Source organism: Salvelinus namaycush, chromosome 23 (genome assembly GCF_016432855.1).
Source record: "Salvelinus namaycush isolate Seneca chromosome 23, SaNama_1.0, whole genome shotgun sequence".
Classification (NCBI taxonomy): Eukaryota; Metazoa; Chordata; class Actinopteri; order Salmoniformes; family Salmonidae; genus Salvelinus; species Salvelinus namaycush.
In genome coordinates, this window is record NC_052329.1 from 28,107,771 (window position 1) to 28,122,722 (window position 14,952).

Genomic DNA, 14,952 nt, shown 5'->3' on the forward strand with positions numbered 1-14,952 from the left:
GTGTCTGGTGCAGCATAATGTTGTTCACAACGTCAGCTAAATCAACCTCTTATTACAAATTCAATGCCACATGTTTACACCTCATGAGATATTTCAACCTCGTGTTTTTCTCCTCTAACTGTGTTGTAAAAGGTTTGCTGAAATGAGAAAAGGATAATTGAGTTTAATTTGCAGTTGGTTTGTTCCTTGCGATGTTGCCATATGTAATGTTGTCTCTGGCTGGAACAACCTTTTACGTTAAATTATCAAATAAATTAAACCCATCAATCAATTCACATGGACATGCATCTCAAAGGAAGAACGCGGATTGCGCTTCAGTATTTTCCCTGCATGCTTTTCTTCTGCGACCATACACACTCCTACTGAGTCACGAGATGCTCCTGCAGTCAAAGCGCGCGAAGCTGGAGGCAGCGAAGAGGATGCGTGCGTCTCCGGTGGACTTGATTGCGTGTTTGGGAATGTTTTTAACGAGGGTGGATTTCCTACACTTGAACAAATAATTGTTTCCCAAGATCACACCTACTGAATTGAATGGTTATGAGTCCCGAGAATGTTCATGGAATTGTTGGAAATTCTGGAAAATATTTTTTTCTGCAACCATGTTTGATCGCGACCAGAGAGGAAGATAGAATCAGCTTGCTCTAATTATAACGCTGTTGCTTTAGGTTACATATTCAGTATAGGCGACTTCTGTCAACTGGAATACCCAAAGGAACAAGGTGGAATAGTTTTTCTTCGTCCTATTTCTATTCTGCAACCCACAGAAGCCCTGCTGTAGTAGGCCAATGTGTTTCAAACAATGAAACAGAAGTGTATAATTTTTTGACAGTCAAATGTCATAGTCAAGACGTACTGGACTGAGACGGTAAGTTTAGCTGCGTATTTTTGTTTGCTTGTAAAATGCGTTTGTATAGTATATTGACATTGATGGGATGATCTACAAACAACCACATTGAACGTTTGAGGATATGAATGGTTTCACCAAATTCAGTTATTACCAGCAGTTGTTGTTATCATATTCATTTTAAAAATAAACGAAGAAATATTTATATTATCCAGAAAATGTATGTAAATGCTTTGCTGACTTTGTTGTTAGCCTCTGGATTTTTGTTGATTTAGATTCCGCTGGACTTTTTCTTTACTGCCAAGGACGTTGGAATTAATCAACCTGCCCTCAGGGCAATTAATAAGATTTGGTATGTAAATCTGATCCACTCCATTGAGCATGACACATTACAAATCTGATTCCCCCTGTCTCTGTCCACTGCCTCCCCAAAATGTAGATTAGGGGTAATCAATGTTATCTAATCTAACCTGTCTAGGTGAGTGAGATTGCCTAGCAGTAGCAGCGATGTCTCGACTGTACTACAGGAGGACAGACAACTCCTCCTACAGGGACCGGATCGCTCTGAGGATTGTCAGGGCCGAGTCTGAACTGTCTGGCCTGGAGAAGAACTACCTGGGAGCAGTGGAGAAAGGAGACTACGCCTCAGTCAAACAGGCTCTAGAGGTATGGATGAAGGGAGGAGAGGAAAGGAGGAGGGAGGAAGGAAGGGAGGGGATGGATGAGAAAGGAGACTTTGCACCTCAGTCAAACGGGCTCTGGAAGTAGGGAAGAAGGAAGGAGAGGGAGGGTTGAAGGAGCAAGGGGGAAGGGAGGGAGAAAGAGGTGGAGGAAGGGAGGGGGAGAGAAGGGAGAGAGGGAAAGTGTACTATACCTCCCTCCAACAAGCTTTAGAGGTAGGGATGGAGGGAGGAGTGGGAATGGAGAGAGATGGGAGGAAGGAATGGAGGTAGAGAGAGAGGAAGAGGGAAGGGTGGGACGGAGGGATAAATAAGTCTCAGTTCAAGTACAACATCAATAAACATGATACAATTTGCTATCATGATACCATATAACTAAGTAAACATCCGTTGTCATTCCCTCTCCCGCCTGTAGGAGGCAGAGATCTACTTCCGGATCAACATTAACTGTATAGACCCGTTGGGCCGCACAGCTCTGCTGATCGCTATTGAGAATGAGAACCTGGAGATTATAGAGCTGCTGCTCAGCTATAACGTGTACATCGGTGACGCTCTGCTACACGCCATCCGTAAAGAGGTGGTGGGGGCCGTGGAATTGCTGCTCAACCACAAGAAGCCCAGCGGGGAGAAACAGGTAGAACAGTTACAGAGTGCTTCCCAAATTGCACCCTTTTCTTGAGTGTTTGCTATAGTCACTTGGTGGAGGGGTTCACCTGCATACAGCACAACACACTGTCCTTGTGTTATCACCTACATACCAATAGGCTACCTGCTTTACAATCAGATTGGTCTTGAGAACGGCCTTAGACCAGACATGTCGATATAGAACAGTCTCTACTATATGCCCTCTTCTTGTTTTCCTGTGCTTTACGCTACCCCATCCCCTCCCAGGCACATACTCATTCCTATAAGGATTACTTCAACCCTATTTTATTTTTCATGGAATAAATCAGCTATGAAATTAGCAGATTTGAGTCTATTAAATAACATTACTTGCATCACTTCTAATCCCGCCCCCTTCTTTTATATAATGGCCCAACCCCCCTCTCCCCTGGTTAGGGCTCGGTGGAAAACATTAACATTCAACCCTAACTGAAAGCTACAAGGACAAAATGTACATGTGCAATTTAGAAATGTTTCTCCATGCTATGACACACTGTATATTTGAACCATTTAATGTTGGTGAATTACATATTCTTCCTCCTCACATCTCTTGCTTCAGCACAGTGTCTCTCTTCTGCACATAATTCCCTTTTCACTTCTCTCTCTGAATGTGTTGGTCTACTCTAATTAACTGGTTCTCTCAGAACTGCAATGAGATACGCTACTCTGGGCAATTTACACATTTTCCCCATACACTTGCACTTTGGATATTTGAACCATAATTCTTACTATATATTCTCCACAGCATCTCTTCCCTCTCTGTGTTGATCTTGGTTGCGTCCCAAAATGGCACCCTATTCCATATTTAGTGCACACAACCCTATAAGCCCTTATCAAAATGAGTGCACTATATAGGGAATATGGTGCCATTGAGACTTGAACAGGTGAACAGAGGTATGATAAAACAGACAGGGGGTCCCTTAGGTTTGAAAGAGAATGCTTTACTCTGCTCATCACTTTATTTAAATCACTGCTGATCCACTAAACTAGATGCTCCTCACCACATCTCCTAGCCCTCCTGTGATTCCTCTGTTTGCAGTCTGTTTACTTATACACTCGCTTCGTGATATGTTAATCATCTGATTTACATGTCTGTTGATCACTATAGCAAACCAGTCAATAGGCAGGTACTGTCTTTCATTTGTATGGGCTACTGTATTTTTCTGATTTGTGTGTACAGTGATACATCTGTAGCCTATTGACGACATCTTATTATGTGATACTGTGAAAAGGTTACATGGTCTCACCAGTCCTAAGGGCAGGCAGGCAGTCAGTAGGAAAAGGATAAGGTGCAAAAATATATTTTTCTAAATAACGGTAGTGATGGTAGAATAAATAAACATGTTGGGAAGATAGGCAAAATGACTTACAAAAACAAACAAACTAGGAGCAAAAATGTATTTCCCCGGTGTGGCAGGTAACCTAGTGGTTAAGAGCCTTGGCACAGTAACGGAAAGGTTGCTGGTGCAGTGTCCTGTATGCTCTGAAGGGGAGAGTGAACATATGTCCGTGGGGAGCGAGGGAGCTCCAAGAAGCAACACACAAGGACAAAGCATTAAAAATAAATGCTCAAACTGAAGGAAAATAACTTCACTCGAATTACATAGATAATTGGGCACTTGCGAACAAGTATTTAGCAGCATGTTAAAAACAGTAACAATATTGGCATATCATAATTAGGCCAACCTCAAGGGTGCACAAGTGAGACCGGGGCTGTGGCCTCACAGGCAAAACTCTTCCTAACAAAGGATACAATATCTTGAATTATGATATTAGGCTATTTAAACTGAAATGTAACCGGAAGACATACACAGTCCTGAAATGCATACAACTTTATCAAAATACACTGCATTATCAAGGGTACATATATGATTTAGCTAGTTTTAAAACATGTAACAGAACAGAATACAGTAGGTCTGACACACACACGCACACACACATACGCACACACACACGTTCACACACATACATACGGACACACATACCATTACAGAGATAGTATATGGGGGCTGAACACTTCTCAAACACATTTTCAAAGATGTCAAAGAAAACTCCCACAGCACCAGAGCTGCTCTGAAACACTTTGGATTCAACTAAGACCCTTTTAACTAGATGGACAAGAACTCATAGAGCCTCCCATTTGGTTAGCTATTGAGACAATGTCTACATACACCATACAGTATTACATCTGAGTTAGGATTCTGTCCCTCCATCAGATGGAGAGAGGGATAGAGAGAGAGGGAGAGAGAGAGAGAGGAGTGTAATTACACCATCTCATCTTTCTATCAGAGGAGACCGTTGCGTCTCTCTTTCACATCTCCACTGTATCCCCACCTCTATTTCTCCACCTCTCTTACTCCATCTCTACTGTATCTCCACCTCTTTTTCTCCACCTCTCTTTCTCCACCTCTCTTACTCCATCTCTACTGTATCCCCACCTCTTTTTCTCCACCTCTCTTTCTCCACCTCTCTTATTCCATCTCTACTGTATCTCCACCTCTTTTTCTCCACCTCTCTTTCTCCATCTCTACTGTATCTCCACCTCTCTTTCTCCACCTCTCTTTCTCCACCTCTCTTTCTCCACCTCTCTTTCTCCACCTCTCTTTCTCCATCTCTTCTGAGGGAGATTAGAGATAATGATAATAAGGTCAGACTCCATCTCAACAGCATGACCTAACTGCCAGCGATGCTAGTCATTGTTTCAAATTCACATTGTTAATGCAAACACATCCTCTGGACCACACGCATGCACGCACACACACCATCAGGAGCATCAGGAATCAATGACAAGAAGACCTGTGGTTTACGGGAACATCACTTAGATCTGAGTTGTTGTGATAAGGGGAACAGTAATGTAATCCTGTCATCTAGTATTTCCTCATACTGTAAGTGAAGTGGTCACTCAAGTGCCTCTTTCCTTATTATCTCCTCCCAGAGGGAGACCAATCAGACTGTGGTTGTGTCCCAGATGGCCCCCTATACCTTATATAGTGCACTACTTTTGACCAGAGCCCTATGATGGTGCCATTTGGGACGCACACTAAATGATTAGACCCTGTCAATCAATCAATCAAATTGATATATAAAGCAGATGTCACAAAGTGCTTTTACAGAAACCTATCCTGAAACCCCAAAGAGCAAGCAATGCAGATGTAGAAGCATTGTGGCTGGCTAGGAAAAACTCCCTAGAAAGGCAGAAACCTATGAAGAAAACTAGAGTGGAATCAGGCTATGAGGGGTGGCAAGTCTTCTTCTGGCTGTGCCCGGTGGAGATTATAAGAGTACATGGTCATTAAGGCAAGATCATTCTTCAAGATGTTCAAACATTCATAGATGACAAGCAGGGACAAATAACAATCATAGTGGTTATAGAGTTATCCCGGGACAGGGCTAAACAGGCAGGATATAGCCGCACCCACATTGCCAATGCACAGCCCCCACACTACCAGAGGGATATCAACAGACCACCAACGTATTACCCTGAGAGAAGGTGGAGTATAGCCAACGAAGATCTCCCCACCGCAAGAGCTCGAGGGTGCGCAAAACCAGACAGGAAGATCACTTCAGTGACTCAACCCACTCAATTAGAGTATAGCGATACTCAAAAGTTATGCACCCCTCCTAGGGACGGCATGGGAGAGCACTAGCAAGCCAGCGACTCATACGGTCAGAGGCAGAGAATCCCAGTGGAGAGGGGGGAGCCGGCCAGGTAGAGACAGCAAGGGTGGTTCGTCACTCCAGTGCCTTGGTGTTCACGTTCGCACCCCTGGGCCAGACTTCACTCAATCACAGGACGCACTGAAGAGATGAGTCTTCAATAAAGACTTAAAGGTTGAGACTATTCCATAAAAATTAAGGATAGGAGAAAGCCCTGCCTCCAGCTGTTTGCTTAGAAATTCTAGGAACAATAAGGAGTCCATGCAATGCTTTGTAGGTTATAAGTAAAAATGAAATCAGCCTTAGCCTTAACAGGAAGCCAAAGGCTTGCACTGGAGTAATATGATAAAAATGTTGGGTTCTAGTCAAGATTCTAGCAGGCGTATTTAGCACTAGCTGAAGTTTATTTAGTGCTTTATCCGGGTAGCCAGAGAGTAGAACATTGCGGTAGTCTAATCTTGAAGTGACAAAATCATGGATCAGCATTTCTGCATAATGTTTTGACAAAAAGTTTCAGATTTTTGCAATGATAAGAAGATGAAAAAAATATGCTCTTTAAATATGTTTTATATGTTTGTCAAAAGAGAGATCAGGGTACGGAGTAACACCGAGATCCTTCATAGTTTTATTTGTGATGAGATTAATTGTCAAATCAAACAGCAGATCTCTTTGTTTCTTGGGACCCCTGTTTTGTCCGAGTTTAAAAGTAACAAATGTGCCGCCATCCACTTCCTTTTGTCTGAAACACAGTCTTCCATGGTAGGCAATTTTGGGGCTTCACCATGTTTCATCGAAATGTACAGTTGTGTGTTGTCTGCATAGCAGTGAATGTTGGTATGGTGCTTCCGAATGACATCACCAGGAGGTAGCACATACAGCGCATTTGGAAAGTATTCATACCACTTCCCTTTATCACATTTTGCTACGTTACAGCCTTATTCTAAAATGTCTTAAATTAAAAATGTTCCTCATCAATATATACACAATTCCCCATAATGTCTTAGCAAAACAGTAAATTTTTTATTTTTGCAAATGTATACATATAAACCCGATCTAACATCTCTGGAGAAACCTGAAAATAGCTGTGTGGCGACGCTCCTCATCCAACCTGACAGAGCTTGAGAGGATCTGCAGAGAAGAATGGGAGAAACTCTCCAAAAACAGGTGTGCCAAGCTTGTAGTGTCATACCCAAGAAGACATGAGGCTGTAATTGCTGCCAAAAGGTGCTTCAACAAAGTACTGATCAATGGTTTGAATACTTGTGTAAATCTGATATCAATTCTTTTTTTTTTCTAATATATTTGCAAAAATGTCTAAAAGCCTGTTTTTAGACACACACACACACACACACACACACACACACACACACACACACACACACACACACACACACACACACACACACACACACACACACACACACACACACACACACACACACGCACACAGCTACTTCTCAAGTAAAACCTAAGCCATGTACCTCTATTGTATTGGTTCATAACAAAACATTATGGTATTGATAATACTACAATGTTGTTATTAATTCAGTTTAGTCTAATTCAGTCTTCTTCTTCAATCGATATCTGGATTGAACACATATCTTCTCTCTTGCCCATCATCATCCCTATCTGACTATAAGCTTTATTTATCTCTGCCCCGCCCTCCCTCCAGGTTCCTCCCATCCTATTGGACAAGCAGTTCTCTAACTTTACTCCTGACATCACACCCATCATCCTGGCAGCTCACACCAACAACTATGAGATCATCAAACTGCTGGTGCAGAAGGGGGTGTCCATGCCCCAGCCACATGAGGTGGGTCTGAATCTGGATATATGCTACACTATGGTGTAGTACTATGGTAAATGATTAAGTACTACATGCTACAGTATGATATAGTATGTAATGTAGTACAGTACAATAGTCACTACACTATACAGTATGATACAATAGTAGAGTACAGTATGATAGTTACAGTACTGCCCTCCCTCCACTAACTCTCCAGTACCGGTGTGTGTTCCAGGTGCGCTGCAACTGCATGGAGTGCGTGTCCAGCTCTGATGTGGATAGTCTTCGTCACTCCCGCTCTCGTCTCAACATCTACAAGGCCTTGGCCAGCCCATCACTCATAGCCCTCTCCAGTGAAGACCCTTTCCTCACAGCCTTCCAGCTCTCCTGGGAACTACAGGAACTCAGCAAGGTGGGGGTTTTAACAGATATTTGCTAAGTTGATTTAATTAAATTAAATTGAGGTGGAGAATGAGTCAAAGAAGAGTGAGGAGTTGTCTCAGCAGTGTAAGTACTTTATAAGCAATTTATGGACTATGAATTGACTTTATCCTCTTCATTCTTATGTGGAACAAGACTGTTAACTAACAGTTTCTGACTGTTTCAGGTAGAGAATGAGTTTAAGTCGGAGTATGAGGAGCTATCTCAGCAGTGTAAACAGTTTGCCAAGGACCTGTTGGACCAAACCAGGAGCTCCAGAGAACTAGAGCTGATCCTGAACTACAGAGACGACATCAACCCTCTACTGGATGAGAACACCAATGACCTGGCCAGACTCAAACTGGCTATCAAATACACACAGAAAGAGGTAAGACATAACCCATGTTTCCTCAGGAAGGTGTGTTTATTGTTATTTTACTGCATGTTGAAGCTCGGCCAGGTGGCTCTCCCTCCCAATGTCTTTAGTACAGCTGAGGGTTTTACATGTTGTATATCAGTGGATAAAGCATGAAGCTAATGTCTGCTGTTATCTCTAAGATAAGATTTAGGAGTAGTAGATGGCCAGATTGGGGTGGAGACTTCCTATGGGAGTTGTAATTCTGTGGTAATCACCAGGTTGTGTCTGAAAATGGCATCCTTCCTTAGTGAAACAACACAGTACTGGAGCTATGTCTCAGTCTGCTGTCCAGTCCCTTGATGGGAACGTAATGAAACATAATGATAAAGCAATAAGGATGCTACTAATAGGATAATGTTTGCTTGGAGTACTAACTCACAATGCATCTAAATTACACAGAAAGCAGCATGTTGCACAGGGAAACAACAACCTTGGCCATGTCCTATATGGCACCCTATTCCCTAGTACAGTTATGAAATGGAAGTTGTGAAATGTTGCCCCCTACTGAGTAGAAGGGGACACTGCATCTGTACTCACAGAGTGAAGATGACTGAGAACTGCAGAAAAAACACATTCATTGCTTAGTACTTTTAACCCTTTCCATGAGATGGACATTTACAGTATGACACTGCTGAAAATACACAACATGCTATATCCCTTTAGGGTTAGGGATAGAACAGAGATAAGACTCAAGTCTCCATAGAGAGACATTTATAAGAACTCCAAGTTCCTGTTTGAAAGAGTGCCTGTCCGTCAAATCTGTTCCTCATGAAACATTGTTATGTTCTTCTCTCTGGGAGATTTGATTGAACCATCTGCTCTGCTCTGTGTGACGTTGAGGTTAATCTCAGTCTAACCGAATCACGAACAAATTACAACCAAATGGATCCCCATCACTTAGAGCAGGGCATTGTGGGGGATGAGGTCATCAGTGAGGTCATCAGTCAGAGAGCGACTGAGACAGAGAGTGTTTTAGATGGTACCTGAGACAGTCAGAGTGTTCCTTATCAAACCTTGTAAGCAGAGGCAGATCTGAAAGAAATGCCCTTTTCACACTGCTGAGCCTAGTTCAGCCAAACTGTAATGGTCTGGTTACACATCCACCACAGTTCCTGGAACTGTGCTGACAAGGACAATATGAAGAGAAAGCATCCGGCGCAGCGCAGTACAGTGTGTGAGGAGGATATTAGAGAGGAACAGAGATGCCAAGGAGGGACACTTGGGACCAGCCCTGGGACAGCTGGTAACACTCATCAGACTGATCAGGCACATTAAGGTCATTAACAGCTGGAGGTGCTGCTGGACTAAACCAGACTAAACAGTCATTGACCGCGGCCCAAATGGCACATAGGGTGTAATTTAGACCTCCTCCATTAGCTGAGTATGTTTACTGCTGTACCCAGCTGTCCAACTGTCAGTATGCTGTACCCAACTGTCCAACTGTCAGTATGCTGTGCCCAACTGTCTAACTGTCAGTATGCTGTATGCTGTACCCAACTGTCCAACTGTCAGTATGCTGTATGCTGTACCCAACTGTCTAACTGTCAGTATGCTGTATGCTGTACCCAACTGTCTAACTGTCAGTATGCTGTATGCTGTACCCAACTGTCCAACTGTCAGTATGCTGTATGCTGTACCCAACTGTCCAACTGTCAGTATGCTATATGCTGTACCCAACTGTCTAACTGTCAGTATGCTGTACCCAACTGTCTAACTGTCAGTATGCTGTATGCTGTACCCAACTGTCTAACTGTCAGTATGCTGTATGCTGTACCCAACTGTCCAACTGTCAGTATGCTATATGCTGTACCCAACTGTCTAACTGTCAGTATGCTGTACCCAACTGTCTAACTGTCAGTATGCTGTATGCTGTACCCAACTGTCTAACTGTCAGTATGCTGTATGCTGTACCCAACTGTCTAACTGTCAGTATGCTATATGCTGTACCCAACTGTCTAACTGTCAGTATGCTATATGCTGTACCCAACTGTCTAACTGTCAGTATGCTGTACCCAACTGTCTAACTGTCAGTATGCTGTATGCTGTACCCAACTGTCTAACTGTCAGTATGCTGTATGCTGTACCCAACTGTCTAACTGTCAGTATGCTGTACCCAACTGTCTAACTGTCAGTATGCTGTATGCTGTACCCAACTGTCTAACTGTCAGTATGCTGTATGCTGTACCCAACTGTCTAACTGTCAGTATGCTGTATGCTGTACCCAACTGTCTAACTGTCAGTATGCTATATGCTGTACCCAACTGTCTAACTGTCAGTATGCTGTACCCAACTGTCCAACTGTCAGTATGCTATATGCTGTACCCAACTGTCTAACTGTCAGTATGCTGTATGCTGTACCCAACTGTCTAACTGTCAGTATGCTGTATGCTGTACCCAACTGTCTAACTGTCAGTATGCTGTACCCAACTGTCCAACTGTCAGTATGCTGTATGCTGTACCCAACTGTCTAACTGTCAGTATGCTGTATGCTGTACCCAACTGTCTAACTGTCAGTATGCTGTACCCAACTGTCTAACTGTCAGTATGCTGTACCCAACTGTCTAACTGTCAGTATGCTGTATGCTGTACCCAACTGTCTAACTGTCAGTATGCTGTGCCCAACTGTCTAACTGTCAGTATGCTGTACCCAACTGTCTAACTGTCAGTATGCTGTATGCTGTACCCAACTGTCTAACTGTCAGTATGCTGTGCCCAACTGTCTAACTGTCAGTATGCTGTATGCTGTACCCAACTGTCCAACTGTCAGTATGCTGTACCCAACTGTCCAACTGTCAGTATGCTGTACCCAACTGTCTAACTGTCAGTATGCTGTGCCCAACTGTCTAACTGTCAGTATGCTGTATGCTGTGCCCAACTGTCCAACTGTCAGTATGCTGTACCCAACTGTCCAACTGTCAGTATGCTGTACCCAACTGTCTAACTGTCAGTATGCTGTATGCTGTACCCAACTGTCCAACTGTCAGTATGCTGTATGCTGTACCCAACTGTCCAACTGTCAGTATGCTGTATGCTGTACCCAACTGTCCAACTGTCAGTATGCTGTATGCTGTACCCAACTGTCCAACTGTCAGTATGCTGTGCCAAACTGTCCAACTGTCAGTATGCTGTGCCCAACTGTCTAACTGTCAGTATGCTGTATGCTGTACCCAACTGTCCAACTGTCAGTATGCTGTATGCTGTATCCAACTGTCCAACTGTCAGTATGCTGTATGCTGTGCCCAACTGTCCAACTGTCAGTATGCTGTACCCAACTGTCCAACTGTCAGTATGCTGTACCCAACTGTCTAACTGTCAGTATGCTGTACCCAACTGTCTAACTGTCAGTATGCTGTATGCTGTACCCAACTGTCCAACTGTCAGTATGCTGTATGCTGTACCCAACTGTCCAACTGTCAGTATGCTGTATGCTGTACCCAACTGTCCAACTGTCAGTATGCTGTATGCTGTACCCAACTGTCCAACTGTCAGTATGCTGTACCCAACTGTCCAACTGTCAGTATGCTGTATGCTGTACCCAACTGTCCAACTGTCAGTATGCTGTGCCAAACTGTCCAACTGTCAGTATGCTGTGCCCAACTGTCTAACTGTCAGTATGCTGTATGCTGTACCCAACTGTCCAACTGTCAGTATGCTGTACCCAACTGTCCAACTGTCAGTATGCTGTATGCTGTATCCAACTGTCCAACTGTCAGTATGCTGTATGCTGTACCCAACTGTCCAACTGTCAGTATGCTGTGCCCAACTGTCCAACTGTCAGTATGCTGTACCCAACTGTCTAACTGTCAGTATGCTGTAACCAACTGTCCAACTGTCAGTATGCTGTGCCCAACTGTCCAACTGTCAGTATGCTGTATGCTGTACCCAACTGTCCAACTGTCAGTATGCTGTATGCTGTACCCAACTGTCCAACTGTCAGTATGCTGTATGCTGTACCCAACTGTCTAACTGTCAGTATGCTGTGCCCAACTGTCTAACTGTCAGTATGCTGTGCCCAACTGTCTAACTGTCAGTATGCTGTATGCTGTACCCAACTGTCCAACTGTCAGTATGCTGTACCCAACTGTCTAACTGTCAGTATGCTGTGCCCAACTGTCCAACTGTCAGTATGCTGTGCCCAACTGTCCAACTGTCAGTATGCTGTACCAAACTGTCCAAACTGTCAGTATGCTGTGCCCAACTGTCCAGCTGTCAGTATGCTGTATGCTGTACCCAACTGTCCAACTGTCAGTATGCTGTGCCCAACTGTCCAACTGTCAGTATGCTGTGCCCAACTGTCCAACTGTCAGTATGCTGTGCCCAACTGTCCAACTGTCAGTATGCTGTACCCAACTGTCCAACTGTCAGTATGCTGTGCCCAACAGTCCAACTGTCAGTATGCTGTATGCTGTACCCAACTGTCCAACTGTCAGTATGCTGTATGCTGTACCCAACTGTCTAACTGTCAGTATGCTGTGCCCAACTGTCCAACTGTCAGTATGCTGTGCCCAACTGTCCAACTGTCAGTATGCTGTACCCAACTGTCCAACTGTCAGTATGCTGTATGCTGTACCCAACTGTCTAACTGTCAGTATGCTGTGCCCAACAGTCCAACTGTCAGTATGCTGTATGCTGTACCCAACTGTCCAACTGTCAGTATGCTGTGCCCAACTGTCTAACTGTCAAAATGCTGTATGCTGTACCCAACTGTCTAACTGTCAGTATGCTGTGCCCAACTGTCCAACTGTCAGTATGCTGTGCCCAACTGTCCAACTGTCAGTATGCTGTGCCCAACTGTCTAACTGTCAGTATGCTGTACCCAACTGTCCAACTGTCAGTATGCTGTGCCCAACTGTCCAACTGTCAGTATGCTGTGCCCAACTGTCAAACTGTCAGTATGCTGTATGCTGTACCCAACTGTCTAACCTTCAGTATGCTGTATGCTGTGCCCAACTTCCAACTGTCAGTATGCTGTACCCAACTGTCCAACTGTCAGTATGCTGTACCCAACTGTCTAACCTTCAGTATGCTGTATGCTGTACCCAACTGTCTAACCTTCAGTATGCTGTATGCTGTACCCAACTGTCTAACCTTCAGTATGCTGTATGCTGTACCCAACTGTCCAACTGTCAGAATGCTGTGCCCAACTGTCCAACTGTCAGTATGCTGTGCCCAACTGTCTAACTGTCAGTATGCTGTACCCAACTGTCCAACTGTCAGTATGATGTACCCAACTGTCCAACTGTCAGTATGCTGTGCCCAACTGTCAAACTGTCAGTATGCTGTATGCTGTACCCAACTGTCTAACCTTCAGTATGCTGTATGCTGTGCCCAACTGTCAAACTGTCAGTATGCTGTGCCCAACTGTCCAACTGTCAGTATGCTGTACCCAACTGTCTAACCTTCAGTATGCTGTATGCTGTACCCAACTGTCTAACCTTCAGTATGCTGTATGCTGTACCCAACTGTCCAACTGTCAGAATGCTGTGCCCAACTGTCCAACTGTCAGTATGCTGTGCCCAACTGTCTAACTGTCAGTATGCTGTACCCAACTGTCCAACTGTCAGTATGATGTACCCAACTGTCTAACTGTCAGTATGCTGTGCCCAACTGTCAAACTGTCAGTATGCTGTATGCTGTACCCAACTGTCTAACCTTCAGTATGCTGTATGCTGTACCCAACTGTCTAACCTTCAGTATGCTGTATGCTGTACCCAACTGTCTAACCTTCAGTATGCTGTATGCTGTACCCAACTGTCCAACTGTCAGTATGATGTACCCAACTGTCTAACTGTCAGTATGCTGTACCCAACTGTCTAACTGTCAGTATGCTGTACCCAACTGTCTAACCCTCAGTATGCTGTATGCTGTACCCAACTGTCCAACTGTCAGTATGCTGTACCCAACTGTCCAACTGTCAGTATGCTGTACCCAACTGTCTAACCCTCAGTATGCTGTATGCTGTACCCAACTGTCCAACTGTCAGTATGCTGTACCCAACTGTCTAACTGTCAGTATGCTGTATGCTGTACCCAACTGTCTAACTGTCAGTATGCTGTATGCTGTACCCAACTGTCCAACTGTCAGTATGCTGTACCCAACTGTCTAACTGTCAGTATGCTGTATGCTGTACCCAACTGTCCAACTGTCAGTATGCTGTATGCTGTACCCAACTGTCCAACTGTGGCTCCACCTAAGGAGTGGTCACCTAAGGAGTGCTCCACACTACGGAGTGGCTCCACACTAACTCCACACTAAGGAGTGGTTCCCACACTAAAGAGTGTTCCACACTAAGGATGGTTCCACCCTAAGGAGTGGTTCCACACTAAGGAGTGGTCCACACTAAGGAGTGGCTCCACACTAACTCCACACTAAGGAGTGGTTCCACACTAAAGAGTTGTTCCACACTAAGAGTGGTTCCCACTAAGGAGTGGTTCCACACTAAGGAAGTGGCGTCCACACGTAACGGAGTGGCACTACCCACACA

At 44.2% G+C, this 14,952-nt stretch overlaps 1 protein-coding gene across 1 annotated transcript in view; it reads left to right on the plus strand.

The window, feature by feature from the left end:
• Nucleotides 1-374: 374 nt before the first annotated feature.
• Nucleotides 375-14,952, plus strand: part of LOC120018604 (short transient receptor potential channel 4-like) — a 43,875-nt gene continuing 29,297 nt past the window's right edge. The window contains exons 1-6 of the mRNA XM_038961811.1: nt 375-423; nt 1,344-1,510; nt 1,940-2,158; nt 7,517-7,657; nt 7,866-8,042; nt 8,238-8,438. Coding sequence (XP_038817739.1) covers nt 375-423; nt 1,344-1,510; nt 1,940-2,158; nt 7,517-7,657; nt 7,866-8,042; nt 8,238-8,438 — 954 coding nt within the window. The remainder of the gene's footprint in view (nt 424-1,343; nt 1,511-1,939; nt 2,159-7,516; nt 7,658-7,865; nt 8,043-8,237; nt 8,439-14,952) is intronic.